Source organism: Lutra lutra, chromosome 18 (assembly GCF_902655055.1).
Source record: "Lutra lutra chromosome 18, mLutLut1.2, whole genome shotgun sequence".
Lineage (NCBI taxonomy): Eukaryota > Metazoa > Chordata > Mammalia > Carnivora > Mustelidae > Lutra > Lutra lutra.
The window spans coordinates 36,708,400-36,728,467 of NC_062295.1; the positions used below are offsets into that span (position 1 = coordinate 36,708,400).

Sequence of the window (20,068 nt, forward strand, 5' to 3'; positions counted from 1 at the left end):
TGATCTTGGCTCGGGTCTTGATCTCAGGGTCATGAGTTCAAGCCCCACGTTGTGCTCTGTGCTGGGTATGGAGCTTACTTGAAAAAAAAAATTATTTTCACCAAAGTTACATAGGTGCACAGTTAAGGCAGTCCTCATTAAAAACAAAACCGTAGGGGCGCCTGGATGGCTCAGTGGGGTAAGCCTCTGCCTTCAGCTCAGGTCATGATCTCAGGGTCCTGGGATCAAGTCCCGCATTGGGCTCTCTGCTCGGCAGAGAGCCTGCTTCCTCCTCTCTCTCTCTGCCTGCCTCTCTGCCTACTTGTGATCTCTCTCTGTCAAATAAATTAAAAATAAAAAAAATTATTTAAAAAAAAATGGAAAAATAAAAACAAAACCAAAGACCACACGTGGAGTTCCCTGCCCCAGCCTGCCCGTCTTTCCAATTTTGCACTCCTCCAAGGAAATCATTCTCCTCAGTGAACTATATCTTTCTTGTCATTTAATTCCATTAATTCCACAGCTTAAAATAACAAGCTTATCCTACTACTACTTGATTTTTTTTTTTTTAATTTTGGGCACATGTAGTGACTTCCTACCGTGAAGGTGGGAATGGCTCTTGTTGAAACGTCCAGCTGCCGTGCGTGCTCCCCGTGCAGTCGGTCCGAGCAGTGGTTGGATTAGGAACCGGGGTGCACTTTTCCTCCCTGCCCAACCTTTAGTTTCTTTTGAAATTAATTATTGTCATTATTGTTTGTTTTTTCTCGGTACTTTTTGCTAATGCAGTATCCCCTAGCTCTCTGCCAATTACCTTATTTCAAGATGCTCAGGTAGCTGGGGACGCTGGGGCGGCTCAGTTAGTTAAGCATCTGCCTTCAGCTCAGGTCATGATCCCAGGGTCCTGGGATCGAGTCCCACATTTGACTCTGCTCAGTGGCAAGTCTTTTTCTCCCTCTATCCCTCCCCTGCCTTTCTCTCAAATAAATAAATATATAAACATCTTTTTAAAAATCAAGAATATATATATTAAAGAAAAAGATGGAAAGATGCTTGGACATATGGCATATTTGATCGGCTCCAGGGTTTTGGAGTCTCCTGCCTTATTTCAGTCTAGGCTGGCCGCCCCTGAAGCCTGTAGCCATGGTTCGCATGCCTCTCCCTGGGGAAGGACCCTCTGTTTCCCCCTTCCTTGTTCTAGGTTATACGCCCCTCTCTTGGTGGGGTGTCTCCCCGGTGGCTTCCTGAGAAAGTGCGCATGGGAATTAAAATTGCTTAAGACCCTGTATGTCTCAAAAGATCATTATCCTGCTTAATGCTCAATATTTATCTGGATGTAGAGTTGAAAACAACGTTCTTCCTAGAACGTTGACGGTGTTGGCGCATTTCTCGTAACTTCCAGCGCTTCTCTGAGAAGCTGCTAGATGCTGCTTCCTCACCCCTCATGCTCAGTGGCTTTCTTCTCCTTCTGGAAGCACATAATTTCTTTATGCTGCTCCCGCCCCAGCCTTGCCCTGAACAGTGACCTGTGTGCCTTGGGAGGGTGTATTTGGACTCTGGTGTTAGTCTTACCTTTTCATTTAAAAAATTATGGTTGCGTATCTTGACTCTTCATGCATTTTTATTATTATTTTTTATTTTTATTTATTTGTCAGAGAGAGAGCGAGCGCACAAGCAGGCAGAGCAGCAGGCAGAGGCAGAGAAGCAGTCTCCCCGCTGAGCAAGGAGCCCGATGTGGGACTCAGTCCCAGCACCCTGGGATCATGACCTGAGCCGAAGGCAGCCACTTAGCCGACTGAGCCACCCAGGTGTCCCCCTTCATGCATTTTTAGTCTCTGTTATGTGTTGGACTTTGGATGGGCCATTTTAGTCTAAAAACTCGTGATCTTCAGTTCTGAAAAGCTGTTACTGCCTTGATGATTTCTTTTGGCTCTTCTGTTATTCAAGTCCTGGATCTGTTTTTCTGACTTTTGGTCTCCTAGTTTCTCATCTTTGCCTTTTTGCTCCACTTTCAAAGCAGCAGCCTCCACCACCTCTTCCAGCCTGCGGTGAGCGGTGAGCGAGGGGAGCTCATTCCAGGGCAGCAGTGGGGGGTGGAGATGCAGAATTGGGGGGGGGGAGTGGCGGGAGTGACCCTTCTCTGGGGCCAGGCTTCCTTAAGAGAGATGGGACTGCTCTGCTCTGGTAGGAGGAACTGCTTCTGCCACTGGACCCAGGGGACGCCCACTGGCTGTGGCTGGAGCGGAAAGTGGCCCGAGGTCAGCCACGTCTGTGTGTGCTAGTTGTCACGTGTCGCTCAATCCTTCCTGAGAGAAGACTTAGCACCATCTCGTCGTCTTGGGGGAACCAGACAGGGCCTTGGGTCCAGCTAAAGAACATTCTTGCTTCTGCCACACCGCTGTTTCTTTGCCACAGTTCTGGAAGGCTCTTCACAGTCAGTCCGTCTGTGACTGATTGACAAATGGCTTGAGCATTTTATCTACTCGGTTACCCATTATCTTAATTGAGTTATTAGTTCCTTCTAAAGAGGGGATGTTACTTCCTCACTGAGACTCGAATTAATGTGAGAGGGTCCAGGTTTTACCACAGAAATAATGCTCATCAGTGCTTTAAAATGCAGTATCTCAGGGGGAGGGGGTAACTGGGTGACAGGCATGAAGGAGGGCACGTGATGGAAGGAGCGCTGGTGTTCAGTGCAACTGACGAATCCCTGACCTCTCCCTCTGAAACTAATGCTATACTATATGGTAATTAACTGAAGTTATGTAAAACAGAATAAAATTTAAAAAAAAATGCAATTTCTCTGCTTAAAAAATGACATTCCTATTGTCGAAAATTTGGAAAATAGGGAAAGTATAAAGAAGAGACTAAAAATCACCTAAATGTCCCCTCCTATCATTCCAGGCTCAGTGTCGTATTTACTTTCTTACACAACTAAATATACATAGTTATATGCCCTCTTTTTAAACTTTTATTTATTTGCTCATATTGGGAACATAATTTTTTCTTTTAAGATTTTATTTATTTATGTGACAGACAGAGATCACAAGTAGGCAGAGAGTCAGGCAGAGAGAGAGAGGGGGAAGCAGGCTCCTCACTGAGCAGAATGCCCGATGCGGGGCTCGATCCCAGGACCCTGAGATCATGACCTGAGCCAAAGGCAGATGCTTAACCACTGAGACACCGAGGTGCCCCTCAAGAGCTATTTTTAAAGCTGGGGGTGGATCAGGGCCACTTTCCATCCCCACCAGCAGTTTCTGAGAATGCCCATCTCCGTACCCTCAGCATCGCGTGATTCCGTCATTTAAAATTGTCTGCTGGTTTGACAGGGGAACACGGTTTCTCGTTGCTGCAGTTTGTGTTCCCGGAGGATTTGCAAGGTCGACCGCTTTTATGATGTTTATCAAGTGTTTATAATTCTCACTCCCTACCGGTGTGCTTGATTTTGAGATACTGCAAGTGCATGAGAGCAGACACAGATTGATGTGCTGAACTATTAGTGTCCGTCTGACCCCGCTGAAGGGATGGGGCTGCTACAGAGATCCGGGGGGCGGGGGGCACGTTGTTCCCGTGGAAGTTTTCCTGGATTCTCCCAGGGTACATGGAGAGAAAGTCAGGGAGCTCAGGACATCTGCATTTCCCCCGGAATCGAGTCCCTGGGTCGCCGGCAGGAAGGAAGCATTTGGTAGCTCCTTGGGGAGAGCTGGCAGTGTGCGGTAGCAGTGGAGCCGGTGGCAGTGGAAGCCGCAGGGCTGGCAGTGGACGGTGAGTGCCCACTATAGACAGCCTGCATGTGCCCAGGAGGGAGCGGACAGGACTCAGCCCCTCCTGGTGGCAGCCCGTTTTCAGAACTGCTGGGGTAGACTAGGCTGGTGTAGACGGCTACTGTGAGTGGTCTCTGTGCCGTGTGCCTGGCTTCTGGTGTCCCCAGTGTCTCCTGCAGGGCCCCCCGCCAGCCAGGTTGTGTCCTCTATGCCCTGGAGAGGCCAGGGTGGGGTATGTGTGGCGGCAGTTAGGGAGGGGACCGTGTGCAGGTGAGGGTGGAGAGCACGAGGGCTGGCCTCGGGGGAAAACTGCCCAGCCGAGCTGTGCCTGGAGGACAGGTGTGTCCCCGCATGTCGCATGTCGTCGCATGTCGTCGGGGTGTATCTCTGCTGGCTTGGCTCCTGGGTGGGTCATGGTCTGCCATCCCCATCAGGTCACTCTGACTCAGCCCTCGCCTTTCTCTCAAGTCCCTGTCCTGATCGCCTCACGTCCGCCTTCTCGCTTTTCAGTGATAGCAGCCCTGTGGTTTTTCCCACGCAGTAGTGTCATTTCAGCTGTTTTGAGTGTGTGGGTCTTTGGGAAGAGGATTTGTGGAGACCCTTCCTCAGCTGTCCCAGGTGAACCGAGCACTGTGCTGTGTCTGTGGAAAGGATCGCATGGCGTAGACTCGTAGTCTGGATTTGGTGCCTTCCAGTGATTGATTGATTTTTGTGTGTTAAATCCACCTTGCGTTCCTGGCATAAATCCTGCTCGGGGGTGATGTACCCTCCTTTTTATCTCTTGCCGGATTTGGTTTGCCATTGTCTTGTTGGAGACTTTTTCGTCTCTGGCCTTGTTTTGTTTTTTGCTTAATATCCTATTCTAAAGACGTGCTCACGTTGCTGCTTAGGGAAGCGGGTCCCTCGTTTTCATTGCTGTACAGTACTGCGACGTGGGAATGCGCAAGGTTTATGCGGCCATTCTCTTGCTGACACACACTCGGCTTGTTTCCAGGCTGGGCTCAGTCGGGTGATGCTGCTGGGCCCGTGTTGTGATGACGCGTGCGCTTCTGTCAAGTCTGCACCTGGGAGGGGCGCCTGCGGGGACTCAGGCGGTCGGGCGTCTGCCTTTGGCTCCGGTCATGATCCTGGGGTCCCAGAGTCGAGCCCCACATCAGGCTCTCTGCTCGGTGGGGCGCCTGCTTCTCACTCTGCCCCTCCTCCTTCTCGGGCTCTTTCAAATAAGTAAATAAAGGGTGCACCTGGGACTGGGGTCGGGGCGGGGGGCAGTGGGCGTGCGCACGTCCCGCGGCCAGAGATGCTGCTCAACCTTTTTCTCCTAAGCCTGCCGGCTTGTTCTCCCTCCCACCAGCGGTGTGAGAGAGCGGGCTGTTCTGTTTTCTCTCTCACACTCGGTGCGGCCTGTCTTCTCCATTTTAGCTCTTCTCACAGTGGTACGGTGGTACTGCTTTGTGGTTTTAATTTATAAATCTGATGATTAATGAGGCTAACCACATTTTCCTATGTTTAAAGACCATTCCGGACACTCTTACTTTGCAGTATCTGTTCAACGCTCCCGTCTACTTATCTGTTGGGTTCTCTGCCTTTTCCGTATTGATTTTGGAGACGAGTCTTTTTCCGATGTGTGTCCTATAAATGTCTCCTCTTCTCTGCACATGGCCTCTGGGTTCTTCTGAAGAGAAGTTCGTAATACAATGATTGTGTCGGAAAAGCAGAAACCACCCCAGATGGGGAGGGGAACTCAGGTTCCCGGTCCTGCCATATCCCTTTATGAGACCCTCCAGGTCCCATTGAATAATGGGTCAGGGTTATTTCTCAAAGAAGAAGCCGTGCTCCGAACCCCAGAGTGGCCGCAGATTCTCCCGGGTCTGTCAGATCCCAAGGTCTGGGCAGCTTGCCTGCAGCCCAGACTCGCTGCCCATCTTCCTCTTGCTCTGGTCTCCACTGAAACTTGGCCCCTGTGGGTTTAGTCGCTCACTGAGGTGTGCTCTTAAGGGCGGGAGTGGGTGTTCAGGGAGGGAGACCTCTTCTTGTGGCTCCCACGTGAGGTTATTGTATGTTCTAGAAGCAAGGGAAGGCTGGTCTTTTTCAGATACAGGAAGACAGTCTACTTCTCTTGGTAAGTAAGGCTCAGATTGAATCAGGGGTTCAAGCTTCTCTGTGTCATTGGAGCCCACCCTGCTTTCCCTGTTCCAACCGTTAGGGTCCCTCTTTTTCCCAGTCAGTGTCTTAACACACGGGAAACTTGGTGAGGCTGTGAATTCAGTTTTCGCTGTTATTCCACAAACCACATAGTTAAATTTTATATCCGGTTTTTAGTTTGGTTGACAAAGAAACATTCTTTTAGAGTCCCTCCGAAACTGTCTTGTTTCTCTGAGCAATGTAAGTGTCATACTGGAGAGCTGTACTTGTCAGGGTCTGTAACCTCGCAGCCCTGAGAAGCATCTGTGGGCAGTCTTCCCTTTGTGAGCAAACCTTCCCCCCCGCCATGTAAGAAGTCTTTGTGTGCCCAATGTCATGAGCATCTTGGCCTGTGTTTTCTTCTGAGTGCTTTCTTGTTCTGCCTCTGTGTCTAGATCTGTAATCCATCAGGAGTTAATTTTTGTGGATGGTGTGAGGTAGGGGTCGTGATTCATGTTTTTTCCGTATGGAGATGCAGTTGGCTCAGTATCATTTATTGAGAAGACCATCCTTCCTGTGGATGTGAGGTTCTGTTCCAGGACTCTCATTTCTGTCCCAGTGGTCTGTTGGTCCTTATACCGGTGCCCCATTCTCTCAGTTCTCGTAGCTTAGAACAGGCTCTTATCTGGTAGTACGAGTGTTCAGCGTTGTCGTTGGTCTTCAAGGCTACCTCACCCTTTGCATTGCCATATACATTTTACCAGTTTGCGTATACACACACATGCATGCACACAGTTGCTCATGCACACATGTCCCTGCACACACACACACACACACACACACACACACACACCTGCCGAGACCCTGTCTGCACTGCATTGGGCTTACACACCAATTTGGAGAGAACGGACATCGTGTACTCCATCAGCTTGATATAAACCTTTCTATATATCAAGACTTCTATTTCTGTCCGCGGTGCCGTGCAGTTTTCAGTGTTGTGGTCCTGCACATCGTCTGATGGACTTACTCTGCAGTAGTTTTGTGTCATTACAGATCCTTTTCTCATTGTCTCTCCCATGTGAAAACATGATGGGATGTGCACACCCGCCACATCTCCTCGCCTCACTAATTCTAGTAATTCGTCCATAAGATCCTTCCGCAGTTTCTAGAAACACGATCACAGTGTCTGCAAAATACTTATAATTTTCTTTCTTTCTTTTCCATTCTTAGACCTTTCCTTTGTTTTCCCTGCCTTAATTATACTGGCCGGGGACCTCCAGTGTGATGTTAAACAGAAATGGTCAGCAGCATCCTCATCTTCTTCCTGCTGGGGGAGGGGGCTTGGTACACATTTTGTTGAGAATTTTCTCTGCCAGTGGTCATACTTGTCCTCAAAAGCTGTGCTAACGTATTCCCATCCACCTGCGGTATTAAACCTTTATGGGGTTTAATGTGAGAATGAAATAGAATTAAATGCAGAATGCCCAGAATAAGACTGGCTATGTAGTAGGTAGGTGCTCCCCAAATTATCTGTAAGTTAGTTGTTTTTTTGTGTGTGTGTATTTTGAATACAAAACATTAACTTTAAGGATTGCTTGGTACCAAGAACTCCATCCCCTATCTTTGCTAAGGTTAAAAAGGACATTCTAATTCAAGAGGACTCACTTGAGCCCCCTTCTGCATTTGTTAGGGGTGTATCCCAACTGTTATTAGGGATTATTTAAAATAGTTTAATTCCCCCAATTCTGGTAAAATTCCCTTACGCAGGACCCTTTTGTTGCCCCGTCCATTGCCAGTGGTAACCACATCTGTGAGACCTCCAGCCCCGGCTGGCGGGTGCACACAACACTAAAGTTTCCAGATCGTACATATTGTTTCAAACTCTTAGAGTCCCGGAGGGAAGAGCAAACAGGATTCCGAGGTAAAACCGGCAGGTTAAATTTATTGTCCTGAACTTAGTGACGTTCAGGAAGGAGCTGTGTTTTTCTTTCCAGCGCTCGAGCCCATGACCGGAGCTCTGATGACAGCTACCCACTGTTTTCAAAATTAATTTTGCCACCCCTGGTATGCGCAGTCCTCTCCTCTCCGCCAGCAGAGGGGACATCTGCTCCAGCCTGTTGTGGCTAGAAGAGGGGATACATGTCAAAGAGCTGTGGGGCCCAGGGTGTCACCCCCCCACCTCCTCTTTCCCTGCCCAGCTGGCTGCCTCCCCACCCCACTGGCAAGTCCGAGCAGGGGACGAGGAACCAGGGAGTCCTGCCCTGGGAAGCCACACACCGGGGGGCTTCTCCCCGGACTGGTGAGGGGCAAGCTAGAGCCGGTGGCCTGGGGAAGCAAGGCCCAGAGCTCCTTTCTGCAAACGTGTCCGTTCTCTCACGGTCTCGATCAAGGTCACACCTGCAGACTTGGAGCCCCTTCTCAGTTCCCGGGTCAGAGGCAGACCGTCCAGGAGAGGCTGGCGACCCCATGCCTCCTGTTTGCGTTGAGCCTCCGGTTGCTTCACAATCTCCTCGAGTTCAGTTATCCTCTCAAAACGTGGAAAGTGATCACTTTGCTTCTGGGTCTGGTGCCTGTGTGTGTTAGCAAGTGTTAGGTGGCCTGGCAGGTCCTGTGTATGTGTCCTTGGTTGTGAACACGACAAGGTTCGGTCCCTTGTGTGTCAGTTGTGAACACAACAAAGTGGGTCCTGTGTGTCCTTGTTTGTGAACATGACAAGGTGGCTACCTGTGTGTCTTTGGTTGTGAACATGACAGGGTGGGTCCCTGTATGTGTCCTTGGTTGTGAACACAATAGGGTGGGTGCCGTGTGTGTGTCCTTGGTTGTGAACATGACAAGATAGGTGGTGTGTGTGTGTCCTTGGTTTTAACATGACAAGGTCGGTCCCGTGTGTGTCCTTAGTTGTGAACACGACAAGGTGGGTCCCTGTGTGTATGTCCTTGGTTGTGAACACAACAAAGTGGGTCCCGTGTATATGTCCTTGCTTGTGAAGATGACAAGGTGGGTCCCTGTGTGTGTCCCTGGTTGTGAACATGACAAGATGAGTCTTGTGTGTGTGTCCTTGGTTGTGAACACGACAAAGTGGGTCCCGTGTGTGTTAGTTATGAAAATGACAAGGTGGGTCTTGTGTGTCCTTGGTTGTGAACATGACAGAGTGGTTCCCCGTGTGTGTCCTTGGTTGTGAACATGACAGGGTGGGTCCTGTGCCTGGTCATGAACATGAGAAGGTGGGTCCTGTGTGTCCTGGGTTGTGAACATGACAGGGTGGGTCCCTGTGTGTGTCCTTGGTTGTAAACATGACAAGGTGCATCCCTGTGTGTCCTTGGTTGTGAACACAACAGGTGGGTCCTGTGTGTGTCCGTGGTTATGAACACGACAAGGTGGGTGCTGTATGTGTGTCTTTCATTGTGAACATGACAACTTGAGTCCCCTATGTGTGTGTCCTTGGATGTGAATGCGACAAGGTGGGTCTCCGTGTGTGTGTCCTTGGTTATGAACATGACAAGGTGGGTCCCGTGTATATGTCCTTGCTTGTGAAGATGACAAAGTGGGTCCCTGTGTGTGTCCCTGGTTGTGAACACGACAAGGCGGGTGCTGTGTGTGTGTCCTTGGTTGTGAACATGACAAGGTAGGTCCTGTGTGTGTCATTGGTTGTGAACATGACAAGGTGAGTCCTGTGTGTGTCCTTGGTTTTAACACGACAAGGTCGGTCCCGTGTGTGTCCTTTGTTGTGAACATGACAAGGTGGGTCCTGTGTGTGTCGTTGGTTGTGAACACAAGGTGGGTCCTCTGTGTGTCCTTGTTTGTGAACATCACAAGGTGGGTCCTGTGTGTGTCGTTGGTTGTGAACACGATAGGGTGGGTGCCGTGTGTGTGTCCTTGGTAGTGAACATGACAAGGTGGGTCCTCCTTGGTTGTGAACACGACAAGATGGGTCCTGTGTGTGTCCTTGTTTGTGAACCCGACGAGGTGGGCCCCATGTGTGCCCTGTGGCAGCACAGAACCCTCCCCAGGTTCTGATTACCCAGACCCCTGCTTTCCCTCCTCTGCTGGGTATTTCTGCTTTTCCACTGGGGCGGGTATGTCAGGGCGGGAGTGGGGAGCCTGTATCTGCCACCTTTCCAGGAGCTGACAAACACTTGTCTAGAGAAAAGAATTAGAAATCCAAAACTCAAGTTAAATTGGTAGGTGGTCAAGTAAGTTTACCAAGGGCTCCGTGCATCTCTGTAGACAGGGCTTTGGGGACAAAGAAGGGAGAGTGGCCCTGCAGGAGTTCCTCTGCCTGTCTACCGTGTTCCAGAGCCTTCTGGGTGCTTTTATGAAGTACAGATTCCTGGGTGTCCCTCAGACCTACAGAATCAGGCCAGAACCTCTGGCCCCACTGAGCTCAGTCGCAGTGGAGCGGAAACTGTGGGATCAGCATGTACGGCCCATGTGGGGAGGGTGGCGGGTGTGATGGGAGAGTGGGTGTCCTCTGGCCTCCCGGGCCTTGGAGCGCATCTCCACCCACTCCGCGCACAGGCCGGGGGAGGCGCTCTTCCATAGGGTGAACCGCTTTCCACCTAGACTCCCTGTGGCCTGGAAGCTGTGGACCCTGCTACCCTCTTATTTCATTAGAACTCCTTTGGTGGAGAACAGTGCTTCCCGGTCCAGTCTCCCCCTTGTGAATGAAATCCCTGACCAGTGGGGGGAGGAGGGGTGCAGAGACCCCACCATCAGGCCCCAGACCCCGCCGGCCCCCAGCCCTTGCTCTCTGCTCCTTAGCCACATCACAGGCAGCCTGGGCCCCAGGGGCTCAGCGCCCTGAAAACTGCCGTGCTGTGCAGGCCAGCGGCATGTGCCATGCTTTTGAAGGTTTCTGGGGGTGAATCTGGCCAGGATTCTGTCAGGCTGTGTGCCACCTGGCATTCCCCACCCAGAGCGGAGGACCACACAGTTCGGCAGCTCTGTCCTTGTGCGCGGTGCACAGACACATGGACCTGATGACGGCAAAGTTGAAGGAGAATCAGATGTCATCAGGGAAGGGGCTGTCCTACAAGCCCTCGGGAAGCCTCGGGTCCTCCTCTGAGCTGCTCCCCGAGTGTGGGGCTGGGGTTCATCTCCAGCAGCGGCATCAGGCTGGCCTGACCCCAGAGCGCCCCACCCCGCCGTGGGGAAGCCATGGTCACACGCCTGGGGCAGACCCACAAAATGTTTTTGAGTTTTACTTTAAGAAAGTTTAAAGAAGTAACAGTTTACATAATGTGACTGACACCCGTATCTTCCTCCCAGAACTGACATGACATCTTGAAATCATATTGATCTAGAATTTTCTTAAGTGAAAGCAGAGCATTGTCTGTATATAGCCACAGACAGGGCCAGGTTCTGGGGCTGCACATGTGTCCTGCCTGCTGCGGTACCTGGTCATACGCAGACTCTGCACCGCCCCTCGAGTCAGCCGTTTCCTCAGTTTGCTGCATGTCTTTTCTATCTGGTTTTTTTTTAAGATTTTATTTATTTATTTGACAGACAGAAATCACAAGTAGGCAGAGAGGTAGGCAGAGAGAGGGGGAAGCAGGCTTTCCGCGGAGCAGAGAGCCCGATGCGGAGCTCGATCCCAGGATTCTGGGATCATGACCTGAGCCGAAGGCAGAGGCTTTAACCCACTGAGCCACCCAGGTGCCCCTTTTATCTGTTTTTAAGAAGAGCTTTCCGTGGGTGCGTAGGTGACCCCTAACCCGTGAGCAGCACACAATGACGTTTCCCTCACTTCTGAGGGCTGTGACCGGGAGGTCCTCCTCCTTCTGTGTTATTCTCCAGCCTCCTGCTTCCACCCCCCTTCCGGGGGCACGCTTGACCCCCCCTTTCCCCCTGTAGCATCTTTAGCCTACGATCCCAGTCCCCCAGAGGGTACCGTGGTCCATTCTGTGTCCTTGCATGGGTGTCTATGCATGCGTGCCACGGGCCGGAGTATGCGGGGTCCCGTCAGGGTCACGTCTGCTGGGCGCTGTGGGCTGCGCTGCCCTTGAGCCATGCTGGCCTGGGTGCGTCCCTTCTGATGGCTGCTGCACCCCACCGCCCCTCAGCCCTGGCCCTTCTGTGCTCACGTGGCTGCCCCGGGACCCAGTAAGGGGACCTGGAAGCCAGATCGAGCTGCCCAGGAGGGTCTGAGTGCAGGGTGAGAACTGCTTGCCCCAGCGGGGTCAGGGAAGCCGGCCCTGGGCCCGGGGAGGGCCATGTGCCAGGGGCTGTGGGAGCCCAGCTGCACTGGAGCCTGGTCGGCGGGGAGCTCTCTTGTGGGCTACAGCCCGGGGACTCTGCCATCGGTCTCCGGCCTCAGCTGGGGGGCCCCTGGGAGCCCCTGGGAATCTAAGAGGAAAGGACCGCTGTCTCAGGCTCCGGACTCTTGGAAGGTGGTTCTGAGGCTCCTCTCATCCTCTGGCTCCATCCCAGATGGAGAAGCTTCTGGCCTAGAACTTCATTTTGGGCTGGTTTTTAAATGTTTCTTCTTTTAGGTATGCCCTCATGGTCATACCGCGCTGCCTCAAGTGCTGGGTCTGTCATCCTTAAGAGGGGCAGGTGGGACAGGGCAGTTGAGGCAGGGGAGGCTGGCTTCCATCTGCCCTACCAGCCCCTGCTGGTTCCCCCTGCCTTCCCCCCACCCTTGGCCCGGCTTGTCCCCCACCTCCTTCTGCCCTTCCCACAGCCCCCTGCGGCCTCTGCCTCCCCCCACCTGCTTCCATGCCCTCCTCCCCCACCCCCTCTCCCTCCTGCCTACTCTCCCCATCCCGGCCTGCCCCCGGCCCCCACTCCCCGCCTCCCCTGCTCCCCTGCCCTTCCTCCCCCTGCCCTAGACGCTGGTGCCTGTCAGGGGCTGGGCTGGCCGGCTCTGCAGCAGGCAGGGAGCAGCGGGCGCCCGGGGGGGGGGGGGGGGGAGGGGGGACAGCCTCAGACAGCCTCGCACTGCAGCTCTCCGCCAGCCCGGCCTCCTGCAGACTCGCTTCCCGCCTCCCGCCGGCTGCAGAAGCCGCTTCCTCTGGGAAGGGCAGGTCTCCGGTAAGGCAGCACCTCGCTGCAGCTAGCCTGCCTCCCCTTCTCGGGCTCTGTCTGTTCGGGGCGAATGGTTGTGGGAAGGGAGGCTGCAGGGGGGGTGGAGGGAGGGAGGCTGTGCAGAGCAGAGTCGGCAGAGGGCTGTGAAAGAACGCGCCGGGGTCAGCCCTGCCCGTGCCGGTGACGGGAGCCCGACCTGGGCTCCGTCTGGCTTCTGGGTTTGCAGCGGCATCAGTTTAAAAGACCACATCCTGGATGCATAAGACTCTTTCATGGGGGGGTGTATGTGCACATGTGTGCATGCGTGTTTGCATGTGTGTGTGTCCGTGCACGCATGTGCGTTCTGACCTGGCCCTGGCGGGGGCGGCCTCAGGGGACAAGCAGCCATTCTGTCCTAGACAGACCAGCCGGCTCAGCGCGCCAGGCGACGAGGGCACATTAAAGCGGTGTGCAGGGAGACTGTGCAGGTGACGCGGGCACTGTAAAGGGGGTGTGGGGGGGAATGTGCAGGTGACGAGGGCACTGCAGGTGACGAGGGCGCTGTAAGGGGGGTGTGGGGGGACCATGCAGGGTTCTCGTCTCACCTGGTCACAACACGCACTCGTGTACGTGTACATGGGCACTGTCCCCCCCGACGCACACGTGTGCACACACGCTGGTGGGCCAGCAGGGCTCTGGGGACAGGGCAGCGACTCACATGAACATGGTGACCCAGCAGAAGTTGATGCTGCAGTGGGTTTGGCATCGGGAGGGGAGGGGCTGCGGTGCCGCTGCTAGGGATGGGGTGGGTCATGGGCTCCTGCAGGGCATCTCAGGTCATGGATGGCTGGGCTGTCTGCTTTTCGGAGGAAGCCCCAGAGGTGTCCCGGCCTGGCCGGGATGGGCTCAAAGGGTGGAATCTCACACGCTTCTCCAGCTCTGCTGAGCAGACGGTGCCTGGTGTCACGCGTGGGTCCGTGAGATCTAAATTCAGCGGTGCCCGGAGGCGAGCCTCAGTTAGCCTCTGACCATTTGCCCCGTGTTGCTTCTGTTTCAGGGATAAACGCCCAGGCCCGGAGGCTGCAGCGGCACCGTGCCAAGGGAACCCCAGTCCTGGCTTCAGGGGGCGTCCGGAGCCCCCCCACACCCCGGCTGCGCCGCACCGTCAGTGAGAGCAGCCTGAGCTCAGCCGCCACCCAGGGCCCCGAGGAGCGAGCCCAGGACACCATGCGCTTCTCCCTCTACGAGTCGCCCCACCTGCTCCTCCTGCAGGGCTACAGCCAGCAGCACGTGAGCACCCCTGCCCGCTGCCCGGCCGCCCCCACCCCATGGAGTAGTCCGAGCCGCCAAGTCAGCTCTGGCGTTGAAGAGGCTGTGGAAGCGGGGCTGTCCTAGATTCTGGAGGGAGCAGAGGCTTCCCCTGTGCTTGGTTTCCAGAGCATTCTCTGCCCAGGCCCCAGCAGGAGCCCGCAGGCAGGGGAGCTCACCTAATACCAGGTTCCTTCTCAAAGAATCGTCTGCCATCCTCCAGGCGGTGTCTCAGGCCATACTGTGCCCTGGTTGTGGGGACCCCGACATGGGCCCGCCCACTTGTCCAGATGGGTGCTTGGCAGGCTTGTGGGGCTCCCGGCCCCGAGTGCACTGCGGGAAGCCGCCTCCTCAGGCCCCCAGGCCCATGCTTCCCACCATGTCTGTGCGGGGCCCTTGGCTGGAGGGGCGGATTCCCCAGAAGCTCCTGCCGGCTCTTCCTCCCGGCTCCTCTGCTCCCCGCCGGTTTGCTGAGCCCCCTTCAGGCTCCACCTGTGCGCGCTGTGCGGCTCTCCGAGCTCAGCTTAGTCCTACCAAACCTGGCCTGGCGCCTGCAAGCTGTAGACAGGAGGCCGGAGAGGGTTACGGACGAGACTTTCCTGGGGCTCCACTCCAGCCCACAGGCAAGAGCTGGAGGGAAGGAGTCCTTAGGCGGACTCCCCGCGGAGAGGTCGGAGGTGGGGGGTTCCTTGGGCAGGGTTGAGAGGGGAGGGCGCCCTCGGTGCGTGTGTCCTCAGCGCGCTTCTCCATACACGGCGCGTCTCACTAGCACGGTAGACCTTCAGTCATGGGTGTGACTTGTCGCATTCCCGTGAGGTGGAGCTAAGTTGAGGGCCCCCAGTGGTCACCGCACACACTGGGAGGCCAGCGTCAGGGGCCCGTCTTGGTACAGGCTGGTGCCGCCCGATCCCGCCGGTTCTTCTGGGTGCAGACTCGGTCTTTAGCCTGATATCTGCTTTCTGCACTGCTAAGACCTATTGCTCCAGAAACACAGGCTCAGGAGTTTTCTTACAGGAAGTTTCTTGTTTATGAAACAGTGTCAGTGCATGAGGGTTTGGGGAGACGCTGTCTCTCGAGGAGGCATCTGTCCTCGCCGAGCTGGAGCCGCAGGGGAAGGAGTTTGCCCACAGCGGGTCACAGATCACCGGCAGGGGCGGGGGGTGCTTGGCGGCTCTTGGCCATGCCTGTGAACCAGTGACTGTGCCCAGCGCGGCCCTTGTCGGGCCTCTGTTGTCTCTGAGCTGGAGTCATCCCTAGGTGTCCGGTGTGCCCCCGAGGCCTCCTCCGGTGCCTCCTCCTCCTCTGGTGTGCCCCCTCTCCTGGGGACAGCATGGGTGCCCAGTGTGGGGCAGGCTGGGGCCAGCAGTAACCTAGGAAGGGCTCCAGGGCAGGGCTGGCCCAGGATGGCAGCCCTGGCCATGTGGCTTAGGTGACCAGAGATAGGGACACCTTTTCCTTTCTTCCCAGTGACAGATTTGCCCGAGGTGGTGTCCTGCTCCTGAGGCCTAGTATTTGCATTTCAGGACAGCCTGGTGTACCTGCTGAACCGGGAGCAGCATACGGTGGGCCAGAGGACCCCGTCCAGCAAGCCCAGCGTCAGCCTCTCGGCCCCAGATATCCTGCCCCTGCACTGCACCATCCGCAGGCACCAGCCCCCGGGCCCAGAGCCGGCGGCGAGCAGGCTGGTGCTGGAACCCATCCCCGGGGCGCCTGTCTCTGTCAACTTCGCGGAGGTTGGAGGCCGGGCCGTGGTGCTGCGCCATGGGGACTTGCTCTCCCTTGGCCTCTACTACCTGTTGCTGTTCAAGGACCCAGCGCAGGCCCAGCCCCTGCCTGCCCAGGCCCTGGCCCGGCTGCGTGCCATGCCACGGAGCTGCGGGCTGTGCGGAGCTGTGCTCCGGGCCCGGGGCACCTCGGCCTCTGGCTCCGCGCCGGCCACCCTGCCCCGGCCGAGGCCGCTGCACCTGGAGTTCGAGCCAGAGGTGGAGGACACGCTGCTGCAGAGAATCCTGACGCTGGTTGAGCCTGGGGGGGATGACCACAAGCTGGCTCCCGCCTTCCTCCTCTGCCTCTGCATCCAGCACTCGGCTACCCGCCTGGAACCCGGCTCATTCGGGCAGCTGCTGCTCAAGATCGCCAAGGCCATCCGAGAGACAGTCTGGGTCAGTCACAGGCGTGTTGGGTGCGGCCGTGGCAGGTGGGAGGGTGCTTGTGGCTGTGGGAGGAGCTGGGTGGGAACTGGGGCCACCTGTGGGAAGTCTGAGGGCCAGCCTGCCCTGCCTGTGCACACCCAGTGAGCCCAGGGTGTCCTCTGTGGTGCTCTGTCCCTGTGCAGTCAGCTGTGGCATCCTGAGCTCTGGTCCCGTGTCCCTCCCAAGTGCAGCCCAGCCACGGCATGCCACAGAGCCCCCGAGCCCCAACACCCACTTGGCCTTTGTGCCCCGTGCTTTCTGCCAGGAGCAGGCTGGGCTTCCGCCAGCACTCTGGTGTGGAACCCTCATCAGCCGGTGGTGGGGGCACAGGACTGGCTGGCTTCTGTACGTGGAAACACTTCCCTCCGTCAGGGTGTCTAGAGCACAGTACCACGCCTGTTTGGGCCCGGCTGGGGGGCCGGTCTGCATGTGGTCTGATGTCAGCCAGCGCCCCTGGGCTCCACCAGCTGCCTGCCAGCGCTCCCTTCCCCTCCCGGAAATGGCTCCGGGCCCCGCCAGGCATCCCCTGGGGGCAAGTGCAGGCCTGTCCCTGCAGGGCCAGGGCAAGCGCGCTGCAGGCTGCCTGGGTCCAGCCCTCAGGGCCCCCACCGACTCCTGGGCCCTCCCACCCTCTAGTGCCTAGACTCCCCGGGGACCCAAAGCGTGGCTGGTGGTTATACGCAGTCCCTCCAAGAGTTGCCCATTCATCCTGGCCTGTAAACTGCGTAGATTGTAGAAACTGAATGGGGTCCTAAGATTAAAACCCACATTTAAAATGTTCAAAGCCTTTTAAAAGCAAAAACCAACATGGGCCGTCACGTCCAGAGATTTGTGTAAGTTACCCATGTGGATCGTGGGCATCTGAACCTCCCAGTGTTCCCGCGTGGATCGATGTTGGGACTGTCCTGGTGTGGTCGCTTCCCTCGTGTGGTCTGTGCTCGGGCCAGGTCAAGTCCGTGCCATGCGGGAACCCGACCACACCGGGGCCTGCGGTGACTGTCTACACAGAACACCGTCCCATCCTAAGTCAGCTCTGGGGCAGACAATTCCTAGTGAGTCAGACGCTATGATGCCTGTGCCATAGGCCATGTCCCAGCTGGGGAAACTGAGGCTTGTCAAGGTGAACAACATCCAAGGTCTGGAGCTCAGAAGCAGAGGAGTCCAGACCTAGGCCATTCCCTGTGTGCCTCCCCACATGCTTCCCCTGTTCGTGGTTTCTCAGCCCTGGTCTTCTGAGAGCCCCAGACATTTCGTTTGTCCGTCTGTGTCTTGGGCATCAACCGCTCTATCTCCCACCTACTCGAGACAGATCCTAGAACAAGTAACGGGGTCAGCAGCTAGGGCTCTGCTTAGAAGACAACTTGCTACGAAAGCAGGAACCGTTTCCTTTCTTTTCCTTTTTCTTTTTAAAAAAATATTTTATTTCTTTATTTGACAGCGAGAGAGAGAGAGATTACAAGCAGGCAGAGAGAGAGGGGAGGAAGCAGGCTCCCCGCTGAGCGGAGAGCCTGACACAGGGTTCAGTCCCAGGACCCTGGGATCATGACCTGAGCCAAAGGCAGAGGCTTTAACTGACTGAGCCACCCAGGTGCCTCGCAGGAACCATTTCTTGATTAAAAAGGACAGAAAATGTTGGTAAGCCTGCGTCCCTGCTGGGATGTTTAACTGTACTGTGGACACCTGAGCACACGTCCGTCTACTCACTGCCCCAGTGGCAGATGCTGGAGAGCCTGTGTGTGAGGCTCAACGGTAAGCGGCGTTGAGTGTTCATTCCGGGGTGTGTGAAATGCGTGACCACTTAACATCTCACCGCGCCGGTGGTTCCGTCAGCCAGGGGGTGTAGGTTCTGTCTGCTGCGGGAAGTGCGCAGGTCACATTCAGGAATGGAACAGAAACTTATCCTTTCCAGCCGCGCTTCCGGTAAACAGCCCGCACGGTGCAGGATGTCTGCCGCAACAGCGCCGTGGTTTTTAGGTGGACGGTGTCCCGTGGATTTAGTGGTGTTCTCATGGAGTGCATCCTGTGGTATCCTGTGTTTTCTCACGTTTGCTTTCTTGTCTTTGTAACTGTAGGAGAAAACCAAAGAACTGGCAGAGAAGCAGGCGCAGCTGTAAGTCTGGCTTCCCCGTGGGCCCCTAGATCCCGGGAGACCTGCACCGCCCCATGGGGCCAAGATGGGGGGGGGCAGACCTTTGGGGTCAGCTATGGGCTTCTGTCACACTGTCCTTCTGTCTCTGAGTGGCTGTTTCCATGTCTGCGCTCGGCCCCTGGGAAGCGCTGGGTTTGGGGAGTTTCTCCAGGGCGCCCGTTAGACCGAGTAGGCGAGAACCTCTCCAGAGCCTCGTCCTGCCTTCACTTCCCCTAACGACGGTGCTCCAGCGAGCCCGCCTCTTCGGGAGAATGCAGACTCCGGGCGTGGAGCTAGGGCAGTCCGTGTCCATTGGAAGCCCTGTCCTTGCGTGCAGAGTGCTGCTGGGACTTGGGAAACTGGTGTTAATGATGGGGACGGGCACGTGCTGCCGCCCAGCCGTGTGCACTCCCGAGGAGGCCCTGCCATGAGGTGCTGGCACACGGGGCGCACGCGGCCCACTCCTAAGTCCTCGTCCATAAACGCAGAGGCTAGAACAAGCCACGTGCCCCCGGGGCAGCGTGCCGTGGGGTTGTGCCGTGGACGCTTGGGAGACAGTGAGCGTGAACAGCCCATGCGCTTCGCCTGCATTGGAATCCCGCCCCGGCACGCAGCGGAGCCCCGCGATGTCACTGCAAGTGTGCTTGGCTGTCCCTCTGGGCCGTGCGGATGCGGCAGCAGCCAAGGGGCCGTGGTCACAGGGGTGGTTCCTGCCCTTCGCAGCTGGGTCCGTGGTCTGCTCCGCTCTTGTGTCTGCCGCTGGTCCACAGTGGCTGTGCCGTGGCCATAGTGCTTCGGTGTCGTCCCGGTCCTACGACGGGCAAGGACTCGGCTCCGCCCGTTGCAGGCAGGGACTGGAGCCTGGGGCCGCAGACCCCCCCACCCCTCCCCCACGCGCCAATGGCTGGAGGTGGAGAGCGGCTCCTGCCGCTCGCACACGCGGGCTTTTTGGCCCCTGCTGACAATAGGGGACGTGTTCAGGGCCCAGTGCAGTACCCCCAAGGCCGAGTCTGTTCTGGGAGGCCCGGGCTCTGCCACCCAGCTCACCCTGCGGCGCTCAGTGTAGACCAGGCCCTTCAGAGGGCGGTGGAGACAACAGCGCCGACCACCGTGCTCTAGGTTTTCTGTGTGAGGGGCTGGCCTTGGGGACCCAGGGGCAGGTGTGGTCACCTCACCCTTGCCCCCCAGCCTGAGGGACAGGCTGGCTTCCAGGTGGTGTTGGGGCCTGGAGGGGATGGAGCCGAGGATTTAGGGGCTCGCCCAGCCCTCACCCTAACTAGCTCCTCCTCCTCCCGAGTGCCCACTCATCGGGGAAACTGAGGCATCCCCCCAGCAGCTACTGCCTGGTCTGTGTCCAGAACGCCTGTTGTTAGGGCCAAAAAACAGCCCTGAGTCCATCCCCAGGGAATGCTGCCTTTCTCCTTTTTAAACAGTTTTTGATTCACTGCCAAAATGTAGAAAAGCACAGACGACAGTAGTCACCCAAGAACCTACACCCAAGCTTCACGTCATGAACATTGTGCCCCGCGGGCTTCAGGCTCTCGTGCTGTGCTTCTTGTCACACTGCAGGCGAC

General features: G+C 56.0%; 1 protein-coding gene across 3 annotated transcripts in view; it reads left to right on the top strand.

Annotated features, from left to right (window-relative positions):
* Positions 1 to 20,068, top strand: part of RADIL (Rap associating with DIL domain) — a 65,274-nt gene that overhangs the window by 27,929 nt on the left and 17,277 nt on the right. For all 3 annotated transcript variants that reach the window (XM_047713348.1, XM_047713347.1, XM_047713349.1), the window contains exons 3-5: positions 13,924 to 14,156; positions 15,698 to 16,336; positions 18,439 to 18,476. In XM_047713348.1, the coding sequence (XP_047569304.1) occupies positions 13,924 to 14,156; positions 15,698 to 16,336; positions 18,439 to 18,476 (910 nt within the window). The remainder of the gene's footprint in view (positions 1 to 13,923; positions 14,157 to 15,697; positions 16,337 to 18,438; positions 18,477 to 20,068) is intronic.